General features: G+C 53.4%; 1 protein-coding gene across 1 annotated transcript in view; it reads left to right on the forward strand.

Annotated features, from left to right (window-relative positions):
- Positions 1-21,349, forward strand: part of CFAP77 (cilia and flagella associated protein 77) — a 116,089-nt gene that overhangs the window by 61,014 nt on the left and 33,726 nt on the right. The window contains exons 2-3 of the mRNA XM_069474774.1: positions 4,736-4,835; positions 5,321-5,549. Of these exons, the coding sequence (XP_069330875.1) occupies positions 4,736-4,835; positions 5,321-5,549 (329 nt within the window). The remainder of the gene's footprint in view (positions 1-4,735; positions 4,836-5,320; positions 5,550-21,349) is intronic.

The raw sequence follows: 21,349 nt of genomic DNA on the forward strand, positions 1-21,349 counted from the left end.
TGGAAAAGTCCAAGGAGAGGAGAAATCCAACACCACATTCTCAGGGGGCTCAGGATGGGACTGCCCAGTCTCAGACACGCAGTCCGGAGAACACTTTGGGAGGTAAGAAAATCATTTTTATTGTTGTTGCTGTGGTTCATCTGGTGCCTGTGCTTACATAGTTCTCGAATGAAACTGGGGCTCCCGCGTGGACACGGAGAGTGCCAGGCGGCCACAGTCCCACACGCATGGACCTGAAGGAGGGCGGCAGGCAGGATGGCCCAGTGCGTACGGCACCGTCAGGTCAGGCGCCGGAAGCCCCTTTGTGCTGCCCTCAGTCACTGCCCCTGCCCGGGGTCCTGTGCTCCTGACTTTTGAAATGACATTAGTTGTGCTCGTGTTTGATCTCATCCGTGTGGAGCCGTACGTAGCTCATGCGTCTGGCCTCTTTCCCTCCATACTTCACGTGAGGACCACGCGTGTGCTGCCCATAGTATCGTTCTTTCATTCTCAGGGCTTCTCAATCTCTGTAGGTGCTGTTGGCACTTGGGGACAGATTGCTCTGTCGAGTGTGTGGTGGGGCTGTCTTGTGCGCTGTAGGGTGTTTAGCAGCATTCTTGGTCTCTACTCACTGGGGAGAGGGTGGTACCCGCCTCCTAAGTTGTAACCAAAAATGTATCCAGACATGGCCAAAATGACCTCTAAGGGACAATACCACCCCTGATTGAGGACCACTGCTGTAGAATATTCTGTGGTATGAATATGTCACAACTTTCTTATCCACCTGATAGTCATTTGCATTGTTTCTGGTATTTGGCTACCATGAATTGAGCTGCTTTGCCCATTCTTTGGCAGGTTTCTGGGTTGGCATTCACATTCATTTCTGTTGGGTGTCCAGGAAGGAATTGTTGGGTTATAGAGTAGGCATGTGTTTAGCTCTAACAGATACTGCCAAACAGTTTTCCACAGTGGTTATACCAGTTTTCACTCCCAGCAAGTACATGAGTGTTCCAGTTGCTCCACATCCTCACCAATAACACTGAGCTTTTACTTTGCATTTCCTAGAGGTTGAACACCTTGACATGTGGGTCTTGGCCATTTGGACATCTTCTTAATGCAGTGCCTCTTTGAGTCTTTTCTCATTTTTTTCTATAGGATTGTCTGCCATTTTCTTATTGATTTGTAGCAGCTCTTTATATATGATGGATGAGTCCTTTGTCAGAAAAATGTATTGCAAATATCTTTTCTCTCTTTGTGGACTCACAGATTTTTAGAGCTAGGAGCACTCTATGCTTCCCTCTTCAAACCTCCTGGTATGCTTGACTGTTATTACTTAACTATCCTTTTTGCAAGAGAGTAAATTTCATATGATCAGGGGCTGTGTGTCTGATTTGTTCACCTTAGAACTCCCAGAAGAGTAGGTACAAAATAAATACTTGTGTAATGAAAGTAGGAGAAAAGCTCCCATTGGAATGATATTTTGCAGCCTAAGGCTTCCATGTGTTTCAGCAGTTGTTGACTCCCAGGCGACCATGCTAAAAGCACAGAGATTGAGGCACCTGCCTGCTCCCTCGCCCCCTGCCTAAGGGTGGCAGCCAGCTCCTGAGTCTGTCTGTCGTCCCCCAGCCAGCTGGAACTCTGCCCACCTGCACCTGCCCTGAGGGAGGCGGGGCTTCTCCCGGAGAAGTCAGATTTTAATTAACTTCCCCGGCAATCACTGGAGAGGTTGGATCATTTTCATAAACAAAAGAGAGGCTAGAGCTTTGCCTGCAACTCAGAGTGAATGGTGTGGAAGGAATTCAAAATAAACCACCCAATAGATTTGCCCACCTGGAACTCAAAACTCCATTGCTCTTGAGGGAGGGGGGTCTGGGACTTGAGATGTGAAAGAATAGGGAGGAAAAGGATCAGTTACCGTGTAGAAAACAACCAATAGTCTCAAAGTAGGCCGTATGGACTGCATGTTTGTGTTCCCCCAAAATTCATGTGTTAAAACCCTAACCCCCAATAAGATGATACCAGGAGTGGGACTTTGGGGAGATGATTAGGTCAGGAAGGTGGAGCCCTCAGGATGGAATGTGCGCCCTTGTAAGAAGAGGAAGAGAGCTGGCTCACTCATTCTCTGTTCTGCGCCATGCGAGAACACAATGAGAAGGCAGCTGTCTGCAAACTAGGCGGCCAGCCCTCACCAGACGCCGGATCTGTCGGTGCCCATATCTTGGACTTCCCAGCCTCCAGAACTGTGAGAAATAAACATTTACAGCCATCCAGTCTATGATAATTTGTTATGGCAGCCCAAGCTGACTAAGACGTAGGTATTTCATTCATTTATTCATTTTACCTGTTTACTAGCATCTATTCTATGCTGGACCCTGGGAAAGGAGGGATGAGAATAAAGACCGATTGGGTATATAGGAAACCTCCATACTTTCTGCTCAGTTTTGCTATGAACCTAAAACTGTTGTAAAATATAAGCTCTATTTTTAAAAAAACTAACCTTAAAAAGTAAAGATTGGATTCCTGTCTCTATGGCATACACAGTCTCCTGGGGGAAGACAGACATTAAACTGATCATCATGCAACTAATGACTTAATTACACCATGTTGTAACTTTCCGACAGCTTTATTTGAGATATAATTCATCTACCATACAATTCACCCATTGAAAGTATGCAATTCAATGGCTTTTACTATATTCACAGAATTGTACACACATCTCCACAACCAATTTTAGAACATTTTCGTGACACTCACGACACCCCTTAGCCAGGCTGTCACCCCCACAATCCCTCCATCTCTGCCCTCCACCCACCCCCAGCCCTCGCAACCATGGACCTCCTTCTGTCTATGGATTTGCCTATTCTGGATGTTTCACGAGAATGGAATGATGCAGTATGTGGCCCTTTGTGTCTGGCGTCTCAGCATCATGTTATCAAGGTCCATCTATGCTACAGAAGGCACAACTGTGTAACTTTGAAAGTGCCGTGATGGTGGGCTCGGGCCGCTATGGTGCCACCATATAACACGGAGGCCAGTCTGGACTGATGCCAATCTGGGAAGGATTCCCAGAGGAAGAGGTTTTTAATATCAGGCATTTGTGGCGCACCTGCTATGTGCCAACAGGAAAAAGGAGGTACTAGAAGCCAGGGGTCTGGCTGTCTCAGAATTTATGATCTAGGCAGGGTGGCCCAGCACCTGGCATTCACAGAAATCGAGAAGGTGACTTAAGTTTTAAGCCCCAGTGAACGGAACAGAGAGTGAGAGTTACTGGTGCTCAGAGGAGGGACAGGCACGGCAAGCCCAAGGGCTCCAGAGAGCCTCCCGCAGAGACAGGGCTTAAAAAATAAGGCCCAGCAGGGGCAGAGGGAGGCCCAGAGGAAAGGCCTGGATGAGGCTGGGCGCCTGCGATCCTCAGATCCGGACGTGGGCTGGTCTGGCTCAGCAGCGGGGCCACGTGGGGTGGGGTGGGGCAAAGCGGCAGGGCTGGGCGGAACGGAAGGGGCAGGGCCTGCACTTCCAGCCTGGGGGAGGGGTTTACCGCAAAGGCAGTGACGAGCTGTTGCGGGTGGTCCCTGACCACCTACCTGCCTCTACGCACCCAACCTGCAGGCACCAGAGAGGTGGGGACACAGAGGAGATAACGTGAGGCCAGAGCGTGGGGAGAGCTGGGAAGACAGAGCACCCTGCGACCTCGAGCCCTTGGCCTTGGCCCGTGGGCAGTGGAGGAGCAGCCGCACCACCCCCAGCACCGTCCACGGGCCTGTGGGCACCAGGGGGCCAGGGACTCTGGGGCTCGTTGGCATCCACTGAGCTCGCAGACCTGAGGGTGAGCTGGCAGCAGCCAGCCTGGGTTCCTCTGCAGGCCGGACACGAGCCGTGTGGCTCCTCCGCACCGCAGCTGCCCCGGAACAGCTGTGGGTGGAGGGGCCGCCTCACCTGGCGGCTGCGCAGACTGAATGAGAGAACTGAGAACTTAGCGAGCGCTCAGGGACGAGGAAGGTGATGATGGTGTCCTAAGCTCCACAAAGCCTCTGCCCCCGGGAGCTACTGTTCTAGAGAGACCCCAGCCCCGGCTCACGCATACCTGCCCACCCCCGCGTGAATGACAGCGCTGCCTCTCTAGGCCTCAGTTTCTACATCTATAAAATGGGGGGACTAATGTGGTTGATAATAGAGTCATTTTGTTCATACAAACCCCTTCTGGGCGGGTCAAGGAGTTCACTAGAGACCCAGAGAGTGAGAACAGCTGTCCAGGTGCTGAGGGGGTAACTGTGTCCCTGCCCTAAGGTGAGGATTTGAGGACACGACTTCCTCGTGAGAATGGTTTGATCCGTGCCTGGTGTGAGTGAAGCGTTAGGTAGGAAGGATGTCCCCCTCCCTCGACGCTGGCCTCCAGATGGGTGCTGGACTGGCCTGGTCATTTCCAGCTTGAGCGCGGCAGGGGTAGGCTCCGCCCCAGACACAGCTGCTCAGCTCAGGGCCTGCGGTGCCCACTCCCCGCCAGTGCACAGCTGTGGCCACGGAGGCCTCCGTGTCTGCTGTCCTCACTCGCCCCTGAGCGCGAGCCACCAGTCGGCTTCTGCTGTGTCCTCACCCCGGCCGCCGTCCGCACGCCTCGCTGGGAGGGCTCTGCTGTCCACACCCTCGCGGTCCTGAAGGCAAAGCCAGCGTCGGTGCCGCCCTGCCGCTGGACCATGTCATAGTACGTGGGCCTGGGACGCCACCCCTCACCTGTGCTCCCTCCCTGCCCCAACAGGCTGAGCTCGGCAAGCCCCGGGAAAGGAGCTGCAGTCTGCCTGGCATCGACTTCAACTACGGACTCTACGTCCGGGGACTGGACGGAGGGGTCCCCGAAGGTGAGCGGGTGTGCTGTGGGGCACAGGGGTAAGCAGTGGGCGGGAGGCGCACTCCTCTTCACAGAGCTCTTGACCTGCCAAGGGGGGCTTGGCAGCTGGCCAGGTGCCAGAGAAAGACCCCGGAGGCCCCAAGTCTGGGCAGCCGCGTGGTAAAGCCCAGGGCGTGGCCGAGATGGGGAGGACCACGCGGGGCAGGTCTTGGGTGTCAGACTATAAGCCCGGAACAGGCTCAGGAGCAACTGTGATGGCCAAAGGGGTCAAGGCCGGGCTGGCCCAGCTCCAGAAAGGTGTTTGGGCACCCTCTGCAGTCCCTGGGGGCCCTGACCCCTCCCTTTCTGGGAGCCAGGCAGGGCTGTCCCCCGTGGTCTCAGGTTAATGGGAAGGTAAAGTGCCCACGTCCCCCGGCCTCTTCTCGGTCAGACACACAGGGAGCTGTACTCCCAGACTGACAGCCGCCTCACGGCCCTGTCTCTCCCTGCCCGCAGCCATCGGACACTGGAACGTGTTTAAGCAGCAGCCCACCTGCCCCCATGAGCTGACCCGGAACTACATCGCGATGAACCGCGGGGCCGTGAAGGCTGGCCTGGTGACTGCCCGCGAGAACTTCCTCTACTGTCAGTTCAATGACATCCGCATCAGTGACCAGGATGACCGGCGCGTGAAGAAGGAACCACCCTCTCTCCCTCCAGACATGACATTTGGGATCCCGGCACGGTAAGGTGGCTCAAGGTGGGTGTGGGTGCTGGTTGAATCAGCGAACAATGTCCGAGAGTGTCAGGGAAGCAGACCATCCTCTGAGGCCTCCCGTCCTCACCCTCCAAAGACTCTCTCTTGTGGGACTTCTGTGGCCACACCCTGAATCCAGCCGAGCTGGGTTCTTGCCCGGCGTCAGGATATACTGTGAGGCTGGGCACAGGCCACCCACTTTCCCTCAATCAACAAACATTTATTAAGAGCTGTTTCTGCTCTCAGGGCGTTTGATAACCTGGGCGAGGAAGGGGAGAGCCTGCCAGGTCACCCCAGCATGGCACCATCCCTGTGAGGCTGCTAGAGAGGTTCTGGAGCCTGGGTTCAAACCTGGACTCTGGCTGTCACTAGCTGTGGGATCCTTGCCTCAGTTTCTGCATCTGTAGAATGGGGATAATAATAGTATCTGCTCCCTAGTATTGCTGAGAGGTTTCAGTGACAGAACGCATATGAAAACCTCAGCATAGGGCCTGGGACATAGCAAGCACTCAATAAATATTAGCTGCTATTATTGTTGAAATGATATAATGTGAACTGTAGGCCAAGAGCTATGAAATTTTTAAAAATTTATGTTGAGGTTTGACTTATACACAGCAAAAAGCACAAATCATGAAGTGTCCAACTTGATGAAATTTTACAACTGGAAATGCTCATGTCCTAACCACTCACGTAAAGATATGTACCTGGCCCCCCAGAAAGGCCCTGCGTTCCCCCGAGACGTTACTGCTCTGTGGCCCCACCAGCGCCACAGATGAGATGAGTTTGTACACACATCCCGCTGGGCCCACGTCCTCAGCACTATCAACACTATGGGCTTTACCGCAAGGACACAACCAGCCTGGGGCTTAGGTCAGCTCCCTAATGCCAATGAGGACCCACAGTCCAAACAGAAAGGCGGAGAGATGGGGGCATGGCCCACAGGAAAGGACTTGCAGCGCCAGGCGCCCCATCCAGTCAATGCCCATCGTCTTCTGCCTGCACCTCTGCAGGCACCTGCTAACTGCTCTCCCTGCTTCCAGAACTGGCCCTTCCCAAGCCGCCTGGCACATTGCTACGGAGTTCTGTCTCTGATGCACAGATTAAATTGTACTGTTCCCTACACAGACACCGGTAACAGCTCCACAGTCAGGGACTTTATCCTCTTGGCTGGTTTTGCCCACCCAGCATTGGATCCCCTCCTTTTGGAAACAGAGCCCTGATCAAACATCTTTTCCACCATCAGCCCACGCAGATCCTGGGACCGAATTCACCCCTGACTCCAGCGAGGGGAACATGATCAGGCCTGGCCCGCCCCAGGGTCCAGATTGCCTTGGCCTCAGCGATTGGCCCAGAGGCAGACATGTGGCCCAGGCCTGGCCCATCAGTGTATTTCATAAATGCTGGTCACAGTGGTTGGTTCAGGGTCAGACGTGTGACCCATGTCCCAACTCTGGCACGCTTGACATTCTATAAAAGGAGAATGCAGTTGCATGTAATCAATACTCAACTCAAACTGCATTGATTTTCTTTAAGGAGAATTTATTGGCGCCCAGCATTGAAGAGCCCAGGGGTGGAGCTTCAGGCATAGCTGGATCCAGGCAGCCAGGCAGCGTCCTCTGTCCTGGCTGTGCTTCCCGGTTTTGGCTCCATTTTCTGACAAGCTTCCTCCTCACCTGACAAAATGGCCAGTAGTGGTTCCATTCTTACCTCCTGTTCTCTTAGTGGGCCCAGTGCTGAGGGGCAGGGACAACAAAAGCCTTGAGATCAAGGTCTTTGGTCTAGCTTGGGTCATATGCCCACCCCTGTGACTAGGGCTTGTGGAGTACACTGATTGGCCAGATTGAGTCACATGTCTGCCTCTGAGCCAGTTGTCCAGGCCAGGAGAATCTGAAGCCCTCTGATTGGCCAGGCCCAGTCACATGCCCTTCCCTGGAGTAGAGGGTGAATTGGGTCCCCAGGATCTGCACAGGCCGGTGGTGGAAAAGATGTACAATCAGGGCTGTTTCCAGGAAGGGACAGATGCCCGGCAGGCAGAAACAGCGATGTCCCCTGCACGGGGCTCCCTAACCCTCTCTGCACCGGGCACAAGCTTATCCTTACTACAGCAGTTGCTGGCATTTGTCATTGCACTGAGCAGACAAATAGAAGCGGCTGCTCCCAGACGCCAGCCAGCGGCCTGGGCCTCCACGTCCCACCTGTGACTGACAGGGCCCATGTGTCAGCCCACCTGTGTGGCAGTGTCCTGCTCGGCCCTTAGTCAAGGCCACTGACGTTCCATCCCCAGCCTGTCCTTCCAACCTCCCTCCTGCCGTTCCTGGACCAGGTGCCTTCCTTGGGCTATGCCAACTTACTATTTCATTTGGGGGTGGTTCCTTCTTTATTCTTTATTTTTCTCATTTTTTTATTGTGTTAAAATACACATTTTTACTGTTTTACCACTTTCAAGTGTACAGTTCAGTGGGAATAATTACATTGACATTGTCGTGCAACCATCACCCCCATCCATGCATAGAGCTTTTCCATCGTCCCAAACTGAACCTCTGTCCCCGTTAAACACTAACTCCTCCTGCCCCTCCCCCCAGGTCTTGGTAAACATCATTCCACTTTCTGTTTCTATGAATTCGACTATTCTAGGTAGCTCATGTAAGTGGAATCATACACTATTTGCCCTTTTGTGTCTGGCTTATTTCATTTACCATAACGTCCTCAGGGTTCATCCATGTTGTGGCATGTATCAGAATTCCATTCCTTTTTAAGGCTCAGTAATATTCCCTTGTACGGATAAACCACATTCTCTTTGCCCACTCATCCGCGGATGGACATTGTGTGGTTTCCACCTTTTGGCTATTGTGAAAAGTGCTGCTGGGAACATGGGTGTACAAATGCCTGTCTGAGTCCCTGCTTTCAGTTCTTTGGGGTCTATAAACAGAAGTGGAATTGCTGGATCGCATGGTAATTCCATGTTTAACTTTCGAGGACCCGCCACACTATTCCCCATGGGGTGTGCGGCGTACTTTTGCACGGCCTGTCATGCGTGGGCCTCATGCTGCGAAGTTCAGCTCAGCACCCCCTCTGTCCCAGCTCCCATGGCCGCAAATACTAGGCCCATCTTTCACCAGAAATGCATTTCTATTCACCTTAAAACCTGGAAGGTGACACTGGAGACACACCGGAAAGTCACCACCGGCTGGATTAACTAATCACCTGTCCACCATACTTTCCCCGCCTCTGAAACCACCCTCACGTGGGTTCCTCCAAGGTGTCTCCATGATTTGCACCAGCTCATCGGGCTCTTCTCGTGCAGCTCCGCAGCACGTGGCCCCCCAGCCTTGCTCCTGCAGACTGTCGAGGGCAGAGAGGAACAGGGACTCCATACTGGGCACTAGATCACTAGATTAGTCCATGCTGGTGACCGAGTGTCTCAAAGACAGTGTGGTGTCAGGGAGGAGCACTGGGCCAGGAGTCGGCCTGGGTGCTAGTCCCAGTTTTGTCCCCAACTCTCCACATCGCATTCCCCAGGGTTGCCACTTCCTCGCTGTGAAAGGGGGTTCCACCAGTAACACACACTAATCCCAGCATTCTGTGAGCCTCAGCATGTGCTCTGTCTCCCGGCTTGCCTGCAAACCTTCACACCAATTTATTTTCATTGTCATTCAAACCCCGGGCGGGTGGGCAAGATTACTACCCAGTTGAGGCAGGGAGAGGTTAATTGACCTCCCTAAGTTCATACAATTTTATCATGGCAGGGCTTGGCCTGGATTCCCAACCTAGTATGCTTATATTTAAAAACAGAAAATAATAGACCATATAGGACATCAGCAATCACCTGGTTTGAAGTCCTTATTTAAAATAGAAGAAAGTAGAAAGAAGCTCAGAGAGGTGAAGAGAACTTCCCAAGGTCACACAGCAAGTTATTAACCGAGCCAGGTCTAGAGTCAGGCTGGCAGACTCCTTATCCAGTGCTCTGTGCTCTGTGTCCTGCCCCCTCGGGTCTGTGTCCTGCCCCCTTGAGTCTGAGGTGCTATGTGAACACCCACAGTCTCTGGTCCCCGGGGCTAAGGTTTTCCATTTATCGCTTGAGTCAGCTGGGCTCAGAAAAGACATCCATCACCATCCAGCTTTCAATACAGAATCTTAAATTGCTCTAAAACCGAGTGGCCGCAATTCAGGGGAAGGACATGATGAAGTGCCGGCTCTATCTTCTGTGATGGTAAATGGGCTTTGCATATGCAAATTGAATGGATTTTAAAATGGTATTTAATGACAATTTTCGTAGCAGACATTAACATTAATTGCACAAAAATGAAAATGCTGCATTAGGTTGCTGTTAGCAGCAAATATCGTGGCCATAAAGCTTTGTCTTTATCAGCAGCGGCCCTTTCCAACGTGACAGGGCAGCCCGGCAAACTGCAGGCAAAAGGGCTTTTATGGAACAGAAATATCCCCCAAAGCAGCCCAAATCAGCATCAATTTCGCTTTATTTCTTCGTAAATGGAGGTTAAATGGCTGCTGGAAAAGCTTTTACGGAGATGCCCAACCTGCCTGGAAAAACCCTCCCACCTTACGGCATAAATAAGGAGGAACGGTTAAAACACCATCGGCCTCCCTAATGGGGCTATTACTTTAAAGTTATGGGGCCAAGGCCCATTCTCTGCTGATCACCTTTTACAAGCCTCCGTTGTATTTATTTCTTTACTTTAAAAGCATGTTAAAAAACCAAATCCTGTTACGACTGAGGAGTTGTTGGGGCGATTTGGTCCAATAAACAAATAAAGAAGCAAACCAGTGCTGTTTACTCACAACTACAGATGTGAGTCTCAAAACCTGAAGTCCCGCCTCAGACTAACCCCTGAGCACTCACTCTGAGCTAGGACGGAACACAGGGGTCGTTACCGCCTTGAGGGTTAAAATTCCGACCACATCTAGCCCTCCGTCTCTAGCTTTGCAAGGGCTGCGCCCCCTCCTCTCCACGCACCTCTAGCCTCCTGCCCACTCGGTCTCTCAATACCAGATGGGATTCAAATCCGAATTTGGGATTTTTCAATTACTTCCTTTCCAGTTAGCCTATGTGGTTCCCAATCTACACCAGTTTGTCACGGACCATCACTAAATCGGAAAGGCGCGTTTCAATCCGCGAGCCTCTGTGGCTCAAAGGAAAGTGGAGACTCCACAGTTACCAGGAGAGCAGGGCCGTGTAGACGTGCGTTCCAGCAGGGCCGTGGCCAGGCCAATCCACAGAGGTGATCGGCCTGTGCAGTAATTTTACAAAAAGAAAAAAGGTTGAAGGAGTCACCATATTTTCTAAAAAGTCAGAAGATTTCATATAAACACCCAGATTTCCTGCTTCTCTTGCAAGATCAGAGCCTGGGCAGCTGGGTGTGCACTTGGCCTGGCTCCAAGGGCCAGGACTGACGGGCAGCGTCTCTTAGGGACAGAATCCATGCTCTTCTGTTGTCCCAACCCCACCAGCCTGGCTCCTCTCATCTTTGTTTCGGGCCTGGTCCAGGTGTCCCTGGATTTGGACCTGCTGCTGTGGACTGACGGCCTTGAGCCCTCCGCTAAAACCATGGCCTCCGCGTGTCCTCCGGCAACGGTAGGGGCTGCTACTAACAAAAGCTGCTGTGACTCGAGCTTAAATGCGGCCGGCATTTTGCACATGTGCCTGCTAATCTCTGCAGCCTTCCCGAGAGGCAGGTATCACCGCACGCTCCACAGGCGGGGAAAGGAAGGGTAGGGACCCTCCCCGAGGCAGCAGAGCCTGGGTGTCTACTCGGTCTGGCTGGCTTTGGAGACCACATCGCTAGGATCAGGCAGCTGGAAAGAGCCCGGGCATCCTCTCCCTGCCATTTCCCTGTCAAATCTCGGAATTCAAGTCAGGGAAGAATTTCAAATTTTCATTACCAGCATGTAAGGCCATAACACAGATCTCAAAGCATGCTGCGACCCAGGGTCCAGAAACAGATATGTCTGGAGGCCAGAAATGTAACTATTAAAGGAGCGCTTAATTATTGATGTATTTTAATCAGTGTTTGCAAATGTTCACATGCCCTCAGCACATCTTAATTGTTACTGCTCCTAATTGGTGCAGCCTTGTCGATGATGCTGAGTCAGGGGTGGCGGGGAGGGGAGGAGAGGCAGCAGCAGCTGGTGCTCCTGGGGGATGATGGGCGTCCTGGCTCTGCCACCACCCTGCTTGGGAGCCTTGTGCCACACTCAAGACAAGAATGCTAGTGGGAGGATCCATCACTCAGTCCATGAGCAAACAGCCCCTGCGCATCAGTGTCTGACCTGGGCCAGAGGAAAGGTGGGTCGACCCCACCTTGGACTAATAATGGCAATGATGTGTTACTGTTACTGTCACAGGTCAGACATTGTGCCAGCACCTCAGTTGCATCCTCATTAAATAGCTCTGAACGGCTTAGTGAGTATGAGGTTGAAACTCTTATATCCCCATGTTACAGAAGAGGAGACAGAGGGTCTGAGAGGTGAAGTCATTTACCCATGGCTGCCCTGCAGTGAGGGGAGGATCAGTGTGGCCTAAACACCTATGACAGTGACCACAGGTCTGATCTGCCACCCTAATCAACACAGGGGTGGAGGTGACACAGGTGGAGATGCTACTCCTGTTTTTCCTGCAAATGAGGTGGGTGAGACAGGATAGTATATAAGGCTGTCCTGTCTGGACTTTTCTCGAAGCTTTAAAACTTCATCTGAACACATCAAAAGAGCCCACTGAGCTTCCCTTCTCCTGTCACCTCCTTCACCTTCACCTTCAGTAGTGCCCACTTCCAGATAAACTCAAACTCCTCGACGGGGCAGCCAGGCCCTTCACCCAGGCCTGCTTTGGCTCACCTGGTATCTGTGGTGCCGGCCACAGTGCCTTTGCCCAAGAGGCCATCGCTAAATGTTTGCTGAATGAATGCGTGAACAAATGGCACATTGGGATCCATACATAAAGCCAGTAGCAACGTGCAACTTCGGTAGGACCCTTAGCTCATCCGCCAGTTAGTCTGGTGTGGCCCCCGGTCCTGGTCTGAAAGCGTTCAGACCGGGACAAATAAGAAACCTAAGTAGGAAGTGCGGCCGGCCCGCCCCTCTGATTGCAGCTGCTGGCGGTGCCATCAGATGCATCATCAGCCTGACGTTGACAAATGTGAAGGATGGAGAAAATTTTACAGGCTGTTAAAAAAATGTTTGCTGCCTGACAGGTTTTTTGAATCTCTCTGCCAAGCTGATTTATTTTACAAATTTACAATGGGCCCATCAATCACCCTGGGTTATTCTGCTTCTATGGCCAAAAAACCCGAGCCATCTACCCAAACTCCTATAAAATAATAATAAGCCCCTTCCTGGGCAGCTGCCCCGGGGATCCGAGATGGTTTCTGCAGGGCAAGACCAAGCACGGTGTGTCGGTGTCCTGACGTCGGGCTGAGTGAGGCCCGGCTGACCACAGGGGGGCGCGTGTGGACCTCGCAGAGCCCCGGCCTCGGAGCCAGCCTGGCCGTGCCTTCCAGAGCCAAGCCTTCCCCACCCCGGCGTGGTCTGCTCAGTGGCACCGACCGCAACTGTAGTTAATACCCTCTGCTTTATGCCAGTCTTCACTGGACACTCAGGTCCCCCAGCACAAGGACGATCCAGCTTTGTCCATCACCGTGTCATCAGAGTCTAATCCAATGCCTGGCCTGTCGTGGGCTGCGGAGAAACATGCTCTGGGGCCCTTTAAGACTTTGAGACTTTCATCCATAAGGTCTGAGCACAAATTAAAAAAAAAAAACAAAAAACCCACAACTTTGAAACAGAGTTAGTGGAGGTAAAGAGACATTGGCAAGTGATACTTGCACAAAAAAAAATTTTTTAAAAAGAGAAAGTAAAGAGTGCACTTGAGAGCCAGAGAGGAGATGGTAAAGCCAGACATTCCTGTGTCGTGTCACGGACTCCGCCGTTTCCCCGCCCCCCACCTGGCTGGTGTTACGAATCGCAGTGCAGTGATGAGGCCTCAAAGAGCCAATGTGCTCCTCAGCTGCATTAACAGAGGTAGCAAGTTCAGAACCCGGGAGTTGACTTCCCTGCTCTTTCCTGCTGCACAGGTCATATTGGAGCATCAAGTTAAAAAATTCAGGCATCATGTATTACAGGGAAGGTTCATAAACAGGAAAATGTCCAGAGCGGGGTGTGGGGTGGCCGGTGGAACAGGGGAGGGAGAGCACTGTGTACGAAGAACACGACAAGATGCGAGGTCTTCCTGGCTGGATGAGAAAAGACACAGAGGAGACACAGCAGCTGTCCTCAGTGACTGACGGGGACAACCTTGAGCACTTTACATGCATCATCTCATCAAATACAACTCTACCCAGTAGCGACCATCATCCCATTTTATAGGTGGGGAAACAGGCTCAGAGAGTCACTTGCCCCAGGCCACAGAGCCGGTGGGTGGCAGTGCCAGGATTTGAGCCCCATTTCCTTCCAGAGCCGCTGTCCATACCCACGGGTGACAGCTGCAGGAGGCAGAGCAAGGCCCTGGGTGAGGAAGTCCTTTCTCATCCCGAGCTCCGCCCAAAGTGGTGCAGGTGGCCAGAGGCAAGTCCTCCCCAGCGGGGTGGAGCCACCAGCAACAACTACAGCCATCAACAGCCAACGCTGAAGAGCACTCATTGGTATCTGGCTCTCCGCGTAGTGACTGGCACCCTCACTGTGGCCCCGTTACCTCCATTTACCCATGAGGAAACTGAGGCATGGAGAGAGTCTGTCCCTCAGCAAGAGGGTGAAGGTGATTAGCGGAAGGGGGCCTGGTTCCGCCCAGGCAGCTTCCTCTAGGACCTCGCACTCAGCGGCCAGAACAGATTCGCACGGGAGGCGGAGGCGTTGGCTGGCATCGCTGCCCAGCCTGGGCTGCCTCTGCTCGGGCTTGGGACTCCCCAGCTGGGTCCCTGCGGGTCCCTCCTCCTCAGGGCCAGCTGCTCCTGTGGACCTGGATCTCAAGGGAGTTCTGTGAATGGGGTCCAGGCAGGGAGACGTGGCTGGGAGGGGCAGTGGTCCGGGGCCCCCATCTTCTCCCCTTCCGGCCCTGCTGCTCCTGCCACATCTCTCCCACCTGCTCAGACGCCGCGGCCCTTCCTCCTCCATGGCAGCTTTGTCGCCAGAGCCAGGACAGAAGCATTTTTCATGCTTTGCCTTGTTTCCCTTTCGGCTCTCCCGTGGCCCAGACAGAGATTTATTCCCGGCCGACAGTCGTGGCACCCCGAGCAGGGAGTGCTCAGGGAGGCGCTGATGGGCCGTAATGGATAGGGCCGCCTCTCCCCCGGGGCCCGTCCGGCCCGAACCCCATCCATCAGGAGCAGCTCGGTGCCAAGGTCAGCACTAACGAGGCCGGCCCGGCTGCTCCCCCTCGGGGCTTCCCAGTCACGTCGCACATGCTCCCGCTCCGCTTTTGATTTTTTCCAGAGCTGGGCCTCGCCGTGTGCGTGGGGAAGGGCAGAGAGTGAGCCTGCATCAGAGTCGGGGAGATCCATAAATAATATGTATTTCTTAGTGTGGTTCCATACCCGAGAGTCACTCTGCATGGCAACCCGCTTTTCTCACTCAACGCCTTTGCAGTGTCACCCGGTCCCACTGTCTGAACTGCCCATCCCGGCTCATCTCCCCATCCCTCGACGTCCCAGGTGTTTCTCCTTCCCCCCACGACACGCCCCCGTAACACCTGTGCGAGCCTCCCCGGGGTTGAGTGCGGAGGCGCAGCTGCTGGCGGAAGTGGGGCCTCCTCAACCCGAGCTGGGCGCCCCCCGCTTGCTCCTCCGGGCGCTGGGCCCACCCGCACTCCCATCTCCTCCGTTTCCCACCTTGCCAGTGTCACGGGCCACAGGTAACCGAGAGGAGACGCTCCCCTCTCTGTCCTCCTGGGCAGGCCAACGATGGGCATTGCGATCACCTTGGGGAAGGGGAAACTGAGGCCCACAGGAGAGGCACCGCCCTGAGTTACCCTAACTCCCAGTCCACGGCTCTCTGTACCACCTGCACCAGCTCCCCGGCGGGGATGCCCCTCTGCTACTCACCTTGTCCCCAGGTGCCAGGACCCCCTGCGCGGGGGACTTCTGAGTGGTCCAGAGGATCTTCCATTCTCAACCTTTTGCATCTCAGCTTTGCTGAACCGCTGCTGCGTCCTTGTGGCTGGCGGCTGGGTGCCTGTGCAGGAACTGCTAATTGAATTCACCCTTGTGAAAAGTGTTAACAAATTGCAAATGACCTCTTAGACAGATTTAGAAGTCAGGAGTGTGCTGCTAACCAAGCCTCCACCTTCTGGTCATTAGCTTTTATGTTGGATCCACAAACAATTAAAAAGTAACCACAAGCCCAGAAGTTCTCTCCTCTAATTAGCTCCAGGAGTCCTGCCAGGGAGAGAGGCTGCGCCTGGACTACCACCCCTTCCTCCACCCCTGATCTCAGACAAGACAGGCCCTCGGGTCGCGGGGCACAATTAAGGAAAAGGCAGTGAAGGGTGAGGGTGGACGGAGGAGCCCCCAGGAGCCCGCCCGGCTTCCTGCTGGGAGTATGGAGGTGCTAGTGGCTGGCGGGTTGAGGGACCTCTGCCTTGGAAAGGCTCGCAGCTGCAACCTAAAAGGGTGCCAGGGACCAGGTATGCCAGAAACACCTGGTGGGGGAAACATACCTTGTTCAAATGCAGATTCCTCAGCCCCGCCCCAGGCCTGGTGAGCACCATCACTACTTGGAATAGCTCTCTGGGTGCTTCTTACCGCAGGACTGAGAATCCCAGGCCTCAACATTACAGGGGAGAAGAGACTGTGTTAAAATGCACCTTCTGATCCCGCTGAGGCCTGTGTCTTCCGGCTCCAGGGCAGCTGGATGCGAGGCCTGGCACCCTCCTCCCCGGGGCTGCGGGACTTCCGCGGGCCCTGGACACCCTTGCCTTTGTGGGCTCCTACTATTTTGTGGTTGTGCTGGTCTAAAGACAAATATAATCCAGGCTGGGTTATTTCCATATTTTTCTTCTGATTTTAAAAGAAATGTAAACATTTTTGTGGGTTCCTAAATGTGTCCTGGGGCCCAGGCACTGTGCCTCCTGCGCCTGATGGGCGCGTGGGCCCTAGCTCTTCCCTTTGGGCCTCACTGTTCCCTGCCTCCTTGAAGGGCGGTTCCCCACCTCTCCACCCCTCCCGCACCCCAGTTCCTGCACGGCAGAGATGAAGGCAGAGGGGCTGGAGAACTTGCCTTGAACCCTTGACTCCAGACACAGCGCAGCTCTCCCCCACTTCTGAGCTGAGGGACTTTGAACACCTCACTTAATCTCCACGGGCGCCATTTCTCCATCTACCAGTGGGGTGGGGACTACCTCCACCTTCATCAGGAAAAAACGGTGTGATTCATCAGCGAACAGTTCTTTGAGCTCTTGGGAAAAGAGAGACACCAAGTGTTTTTGTTGTTTAAGAGACACAGAGCCGGGATTACAAATTCCCAAGCCTGCGGAGGCCTGGCGGGTCCAAGGGGAAGCTGGCTCTGTGTGAGGTGAGGGGTCGTGGTGGGGATCGTGTCAAACTGGGGCACAGGCTTGATCTGAAGATGGAGGCTCCGGCCAATCGCTGACATGTGGCAATGTGTGCCAATGTCACTGGATAATTCAACCTCTCAGTAAGGAAAGCCAGGCACTTGGATTTGTATGTGAATTCTTCTGCTCTACAAACGTATATATTGGTTACATAAGATTTTAAAACGCTACAGGTCAAACTAAGCATGTCTGCAGGCCAGACCCGGCCCAGAGTCTGCTATTTGCAACCAATTCGTGCAGCAGTTGCCTGATATCCATCCTGAGCAAGATATTTAATGTTGCTGGACTCCAGTTTCTTTATAAATAAAATGGGGAGTGATATAATAATAATTCCTACCTAGTAGGTTTCTTGTAAGGAGGGAATGACACGGTCCCTGGCTGCGAGTGTGGCGTGGGAGGGAGGTGGGTGTTGCTACACAGGCCACCAGGGGGCCCCGGTGGGGATGGAAAGTTCTGTGTCTCCACTGTGTTGTTGGAGACACAAAACTACACGTGATGAAACTGCACAGAAATGGACACACGCACACATACAGAAATGAGCACAAGCAAAACTGGGGCAATCTGAGTAAGAGCAGTATCATTATCCGGTTTGTGATTTTGTTCTACAGTTTTGCAAGACATTACCACTGGGGAAACCGGGTAAGGGTGTATGGGGGACCTCTCTGTTGTTTTTCACAACTGCATGTGAATCTGCAATGATCTTGATAAATATTTCAATTTAAAAAATGCAAAAAAAAAAAAAGAAAAGGGTTTAGCAGCAGCTTTGGTACCACGTGGGCAATGTCAGAATTGCTTGTTAGAAAAAACAGCGGAGCAACTTTAGGCCCAAGCAAAGTGCTCAGTGAATAGTCACTGAAGTTACTTGATAGTCGGGCAGTCGACCCCATTCGGAAGCCTCGGGCCCTAAGGAAGAAGGATGGCGCCCCCAGCCCCAAAGCACACGGTGCTGACCAAGACCACGAGGGCAGTTTTCAGAAACCCCACCCGCTGTGGGGGGACGCCCGCAGGAGGTGGGAGAGAAGGTGGGTGTCCTTAGATGGCACCGCCACTGTGTGTCCCCGTGGGTTGGGTGTCCCCGTGGGTTGGGTGCTGATTTGGAACCTCAGAGAGGAGCCCGGCCCAGCAGCCCACCAGCCTGCTCCCTCCCCAAACCAGCCCAGCCAGGGTCCGAGCGAGCGTGTGCAGATTTCACACCCAGCCTGGAGGCCACTGTCCACTCCTCCGTCCCCTCGTGGGTGTGAGGGCGCCGGCTTCTCCTTTGCCCCCCGGGGCCTCGGACTACTGGCATATTACCGATGGATTTTAATTTCATTTTAACAAAATAGCTGTCTCCACTGGAAGAAGCATCAAGAGCCACATAAGGACCCGTCTTGAGTGGAATCGCGTTGAACAGACCTCCGTGCTGTCATTGATTTTCCAGGAAGAAAAAAATTGCCTCTGGCTACTAAACCGAATTAGTAGTCACTGATGACCAATTATTTTAGCCCGCTGTGAACGGAGAGCCGTACTAAAATCCAGTTTGTCAGACCCAAGTCTCCCTTCTGAAACACCTTTCAACAAATGTGTACCTAAAGTCCCTCAGAAGGTTCCTCCAGCTTCCTCTCTTCCGCCAAGTTCTCCAGCTCCACAAAGTTTTAATGAGCAGGGAAGATGAAGATGGGCTGCCATGAAAGGGCCCCTCTAATCCACAGAGCACTCCTGGCAGCGAGGAGCCGCGCCGGCAAATCAGAGCTGTCAGCCCTCATGCCCCGCACGCACAAAGTGTCAGCCTAATGTTTGCAAATGATAATTTCCATTTCCCTTGCACGTCCCCCGTGCCTGCACTGGAGATCAACCCCTGGTCTGGGGCATCAATCGCAAAGCAGCGAGGACGGATTGGATTGAACTAATTTGAAGTTTCCGGGAGGCTTACCCCAAGTAGGAGCTGATTTCATTTCATTTTATTCCCCATTTTCCACTTTATTAGACTTAGTTTTGACACGGTTTTGTTGTTGGTGGGAGCGTTGGGGTGGTGAGGAACTTTTCTGAGAGGTTTCTGCCAGGTTATCAGCAAGTAATTTGCCAAAGCTCTGAGCAGGGGCCCCACCACCAGGACGGGCGCCCAAAGCCCAGCTTTAGAGACAGCAGAGACGGCAAGTGGGAAGCCCTCGCAAGCCTGGGTGTGAGGGCCTGAGACCCCCGTCGTGGCCCAGCGGGGGGAAAGGACGAACCAGACTCCTCCGTGCAGAGGAAACACTGGCAGAAAGGTCCAGGGAAGCAAATTGCAGAAAAGCACAACTTAACTCAACACCTGGGCACAGAGCGGGTCTGTCGGTGGAGCCGGTGACTGCACCCGCAGAGAGATGATCGGCTCATTCTGATCCGACTTGGAGTCACGTTAGCCGTTAGCGCACAGCCTCGCGGGGAGGAGCAAACAGCTGCAGCAGCCGGGGACCCTGGATGCGGGTCCTGGCTCCGCAGCCTGGCTACTGTGTCCACGCACAAACCGTGGGCTGGTTGCTTGATTTCTCTGAGTTGTGGCTTCCTCTTCGGAGAGCTGGGAGTGCCCATCGCCACTGTCAGTGTGGTGAGGAGCCAGTGAGCTCCAGGTGGACGCTCAACGGCCATCCAGATGGGAGGTGTTTTTCAATCACTGTTATTCTTCAGTGCCCACCAGGCCGGTCCAGCGCTGCGAGTCCTGCCTTGCTCATGCCGTCCCCGTCTGGAGCTCCCTGGCTTCACTTCCTTGCCCGGCTGCCTTCTGCTCGTCCCAGAGCCCCATCGAAGGGCACAGAGTTGACGTTCCTCATCCTGTGCCCTTGCGGAATTAACCCTCGTCTCCTCTGGGCTCCAGCCACGCTGCACGGGCGGTTCACACCGGCACTTGGCCCTGGGCGCTGCCGGGCGCAGGGCTGCGGTGTGGATACCCCACAGGCTTCCCACTCCGGTGACTAGCTGCGTGGTCTCGAGCAAGACAGTGAACTTCTCTGGGCCTCCGATTTCTCATCTGTGAAACAGGGACATTAATATCAGTGTCTGGAGTTGTGCAAAGGATGGAGGAAGCGGGAGCCGCGATGGTGACTGTGATTTCTGCTGCGTGCTCTGTGACGCCAGAGTGCAGACAGCCGTCCGCACGACCCGGGGCATCGGGAAGGGGGCAGGAGAGGGACTGGCGTCGAGGCCTCTCGAATGTCACCTTCCATCTACAGGGCAGTGGGAAGCCACCTGTGGGTGTTGAGAAAGACAGGAAGAGATTTGCACTTTCTTAAAAAGCCTCGGCTCACTATGGAAAAAGTATGGAGATTTCTCAAAAAATTAACAATAGAACTACCATGCGATCCGGCCATCTCAGTATGGGCATTTATCCAAAGGGGGAAAAGTCCGTACGTCAAAGGGGCACCCGCACTCCATGTCGTCACCGCGCTATTCACTGTAGCAGAGCTACAGAATCAGCTTAAGTCCCCAGCGGCAGATGAATGGATAAAGGAAATGTGGTTTATATACACAATGGAATACTATTTGGCCATAAAAAAGAATGAAATCGTGTCATTTACGGCAACGCAGACGGAACTGGAGGTCATTATGTTAAGTGAAAAAACCCAGGCACAGAAAGACAAACACCGCATGTTCTCACTCATCTGTGGGAACCAAAACCCTCGATCTCGTGGGGACAGAGACAGAATGGTACATGCTGGGAGGGGTGGGGGGGGATGCAGAGAGGGTGGTTGGTGGGTACAAACTTCCAGTTGGAAGAAATAATTCTACCGTTGGATGGTGGACTAGGGTGACTACACTAAGCAATGATACACATTTCAGAGTAGCTGGAAGAGAGGATTTGAAATATTAACAACGCACAGAAATGATAAATACTCAAGGTGACGGACACCCCAAATACCCCAGATTATACATTCTGTGCATGTTAAAAATACATGTACCCCATAAATATGTAAGATATTATGTATCAATAAAAGAAAATAACACTTGAGCTCCTGTGTGTGGGGAAGAGCAGGGGACCAGGGGCTGGGGGGCTGTTGCAGGGTCCAGTGACAAGGGACAGTGTCTGGGAAAGTCTGGGGTCCTGCATGAAAACGGCCAGGCCCCTGGATTGGCTCTGTCTGCGGCTGGCTTGCTGGGCAGTCCCGTTCAGCCTCAACTGCCCTCCCCTTCTCAAAAGTGATTCAAATTCTCTCTGCTGGAGATGCCGTAGCCCGAGGGATGCGAGTCCAGGCTTTGCTGCTGGAGTGTACTGTGT

The sequence above is a fragment of the Eulemur rufifrons genome, chromosome 7 (assembly GCF_041146395.1).
Source record: "Eulemur rufifrons isolate Redbay chromosome 7, OSU_ERuf_1, whole genome shotgun sequence".
In the NCBI taxonomy this organism is placed as follows: domain Eukaryota; kingdom Metazoa; phylum Chordata; class Mammalia; order Primates; family Lemuridae; genus Eulemur; species Eulemur rufifrons.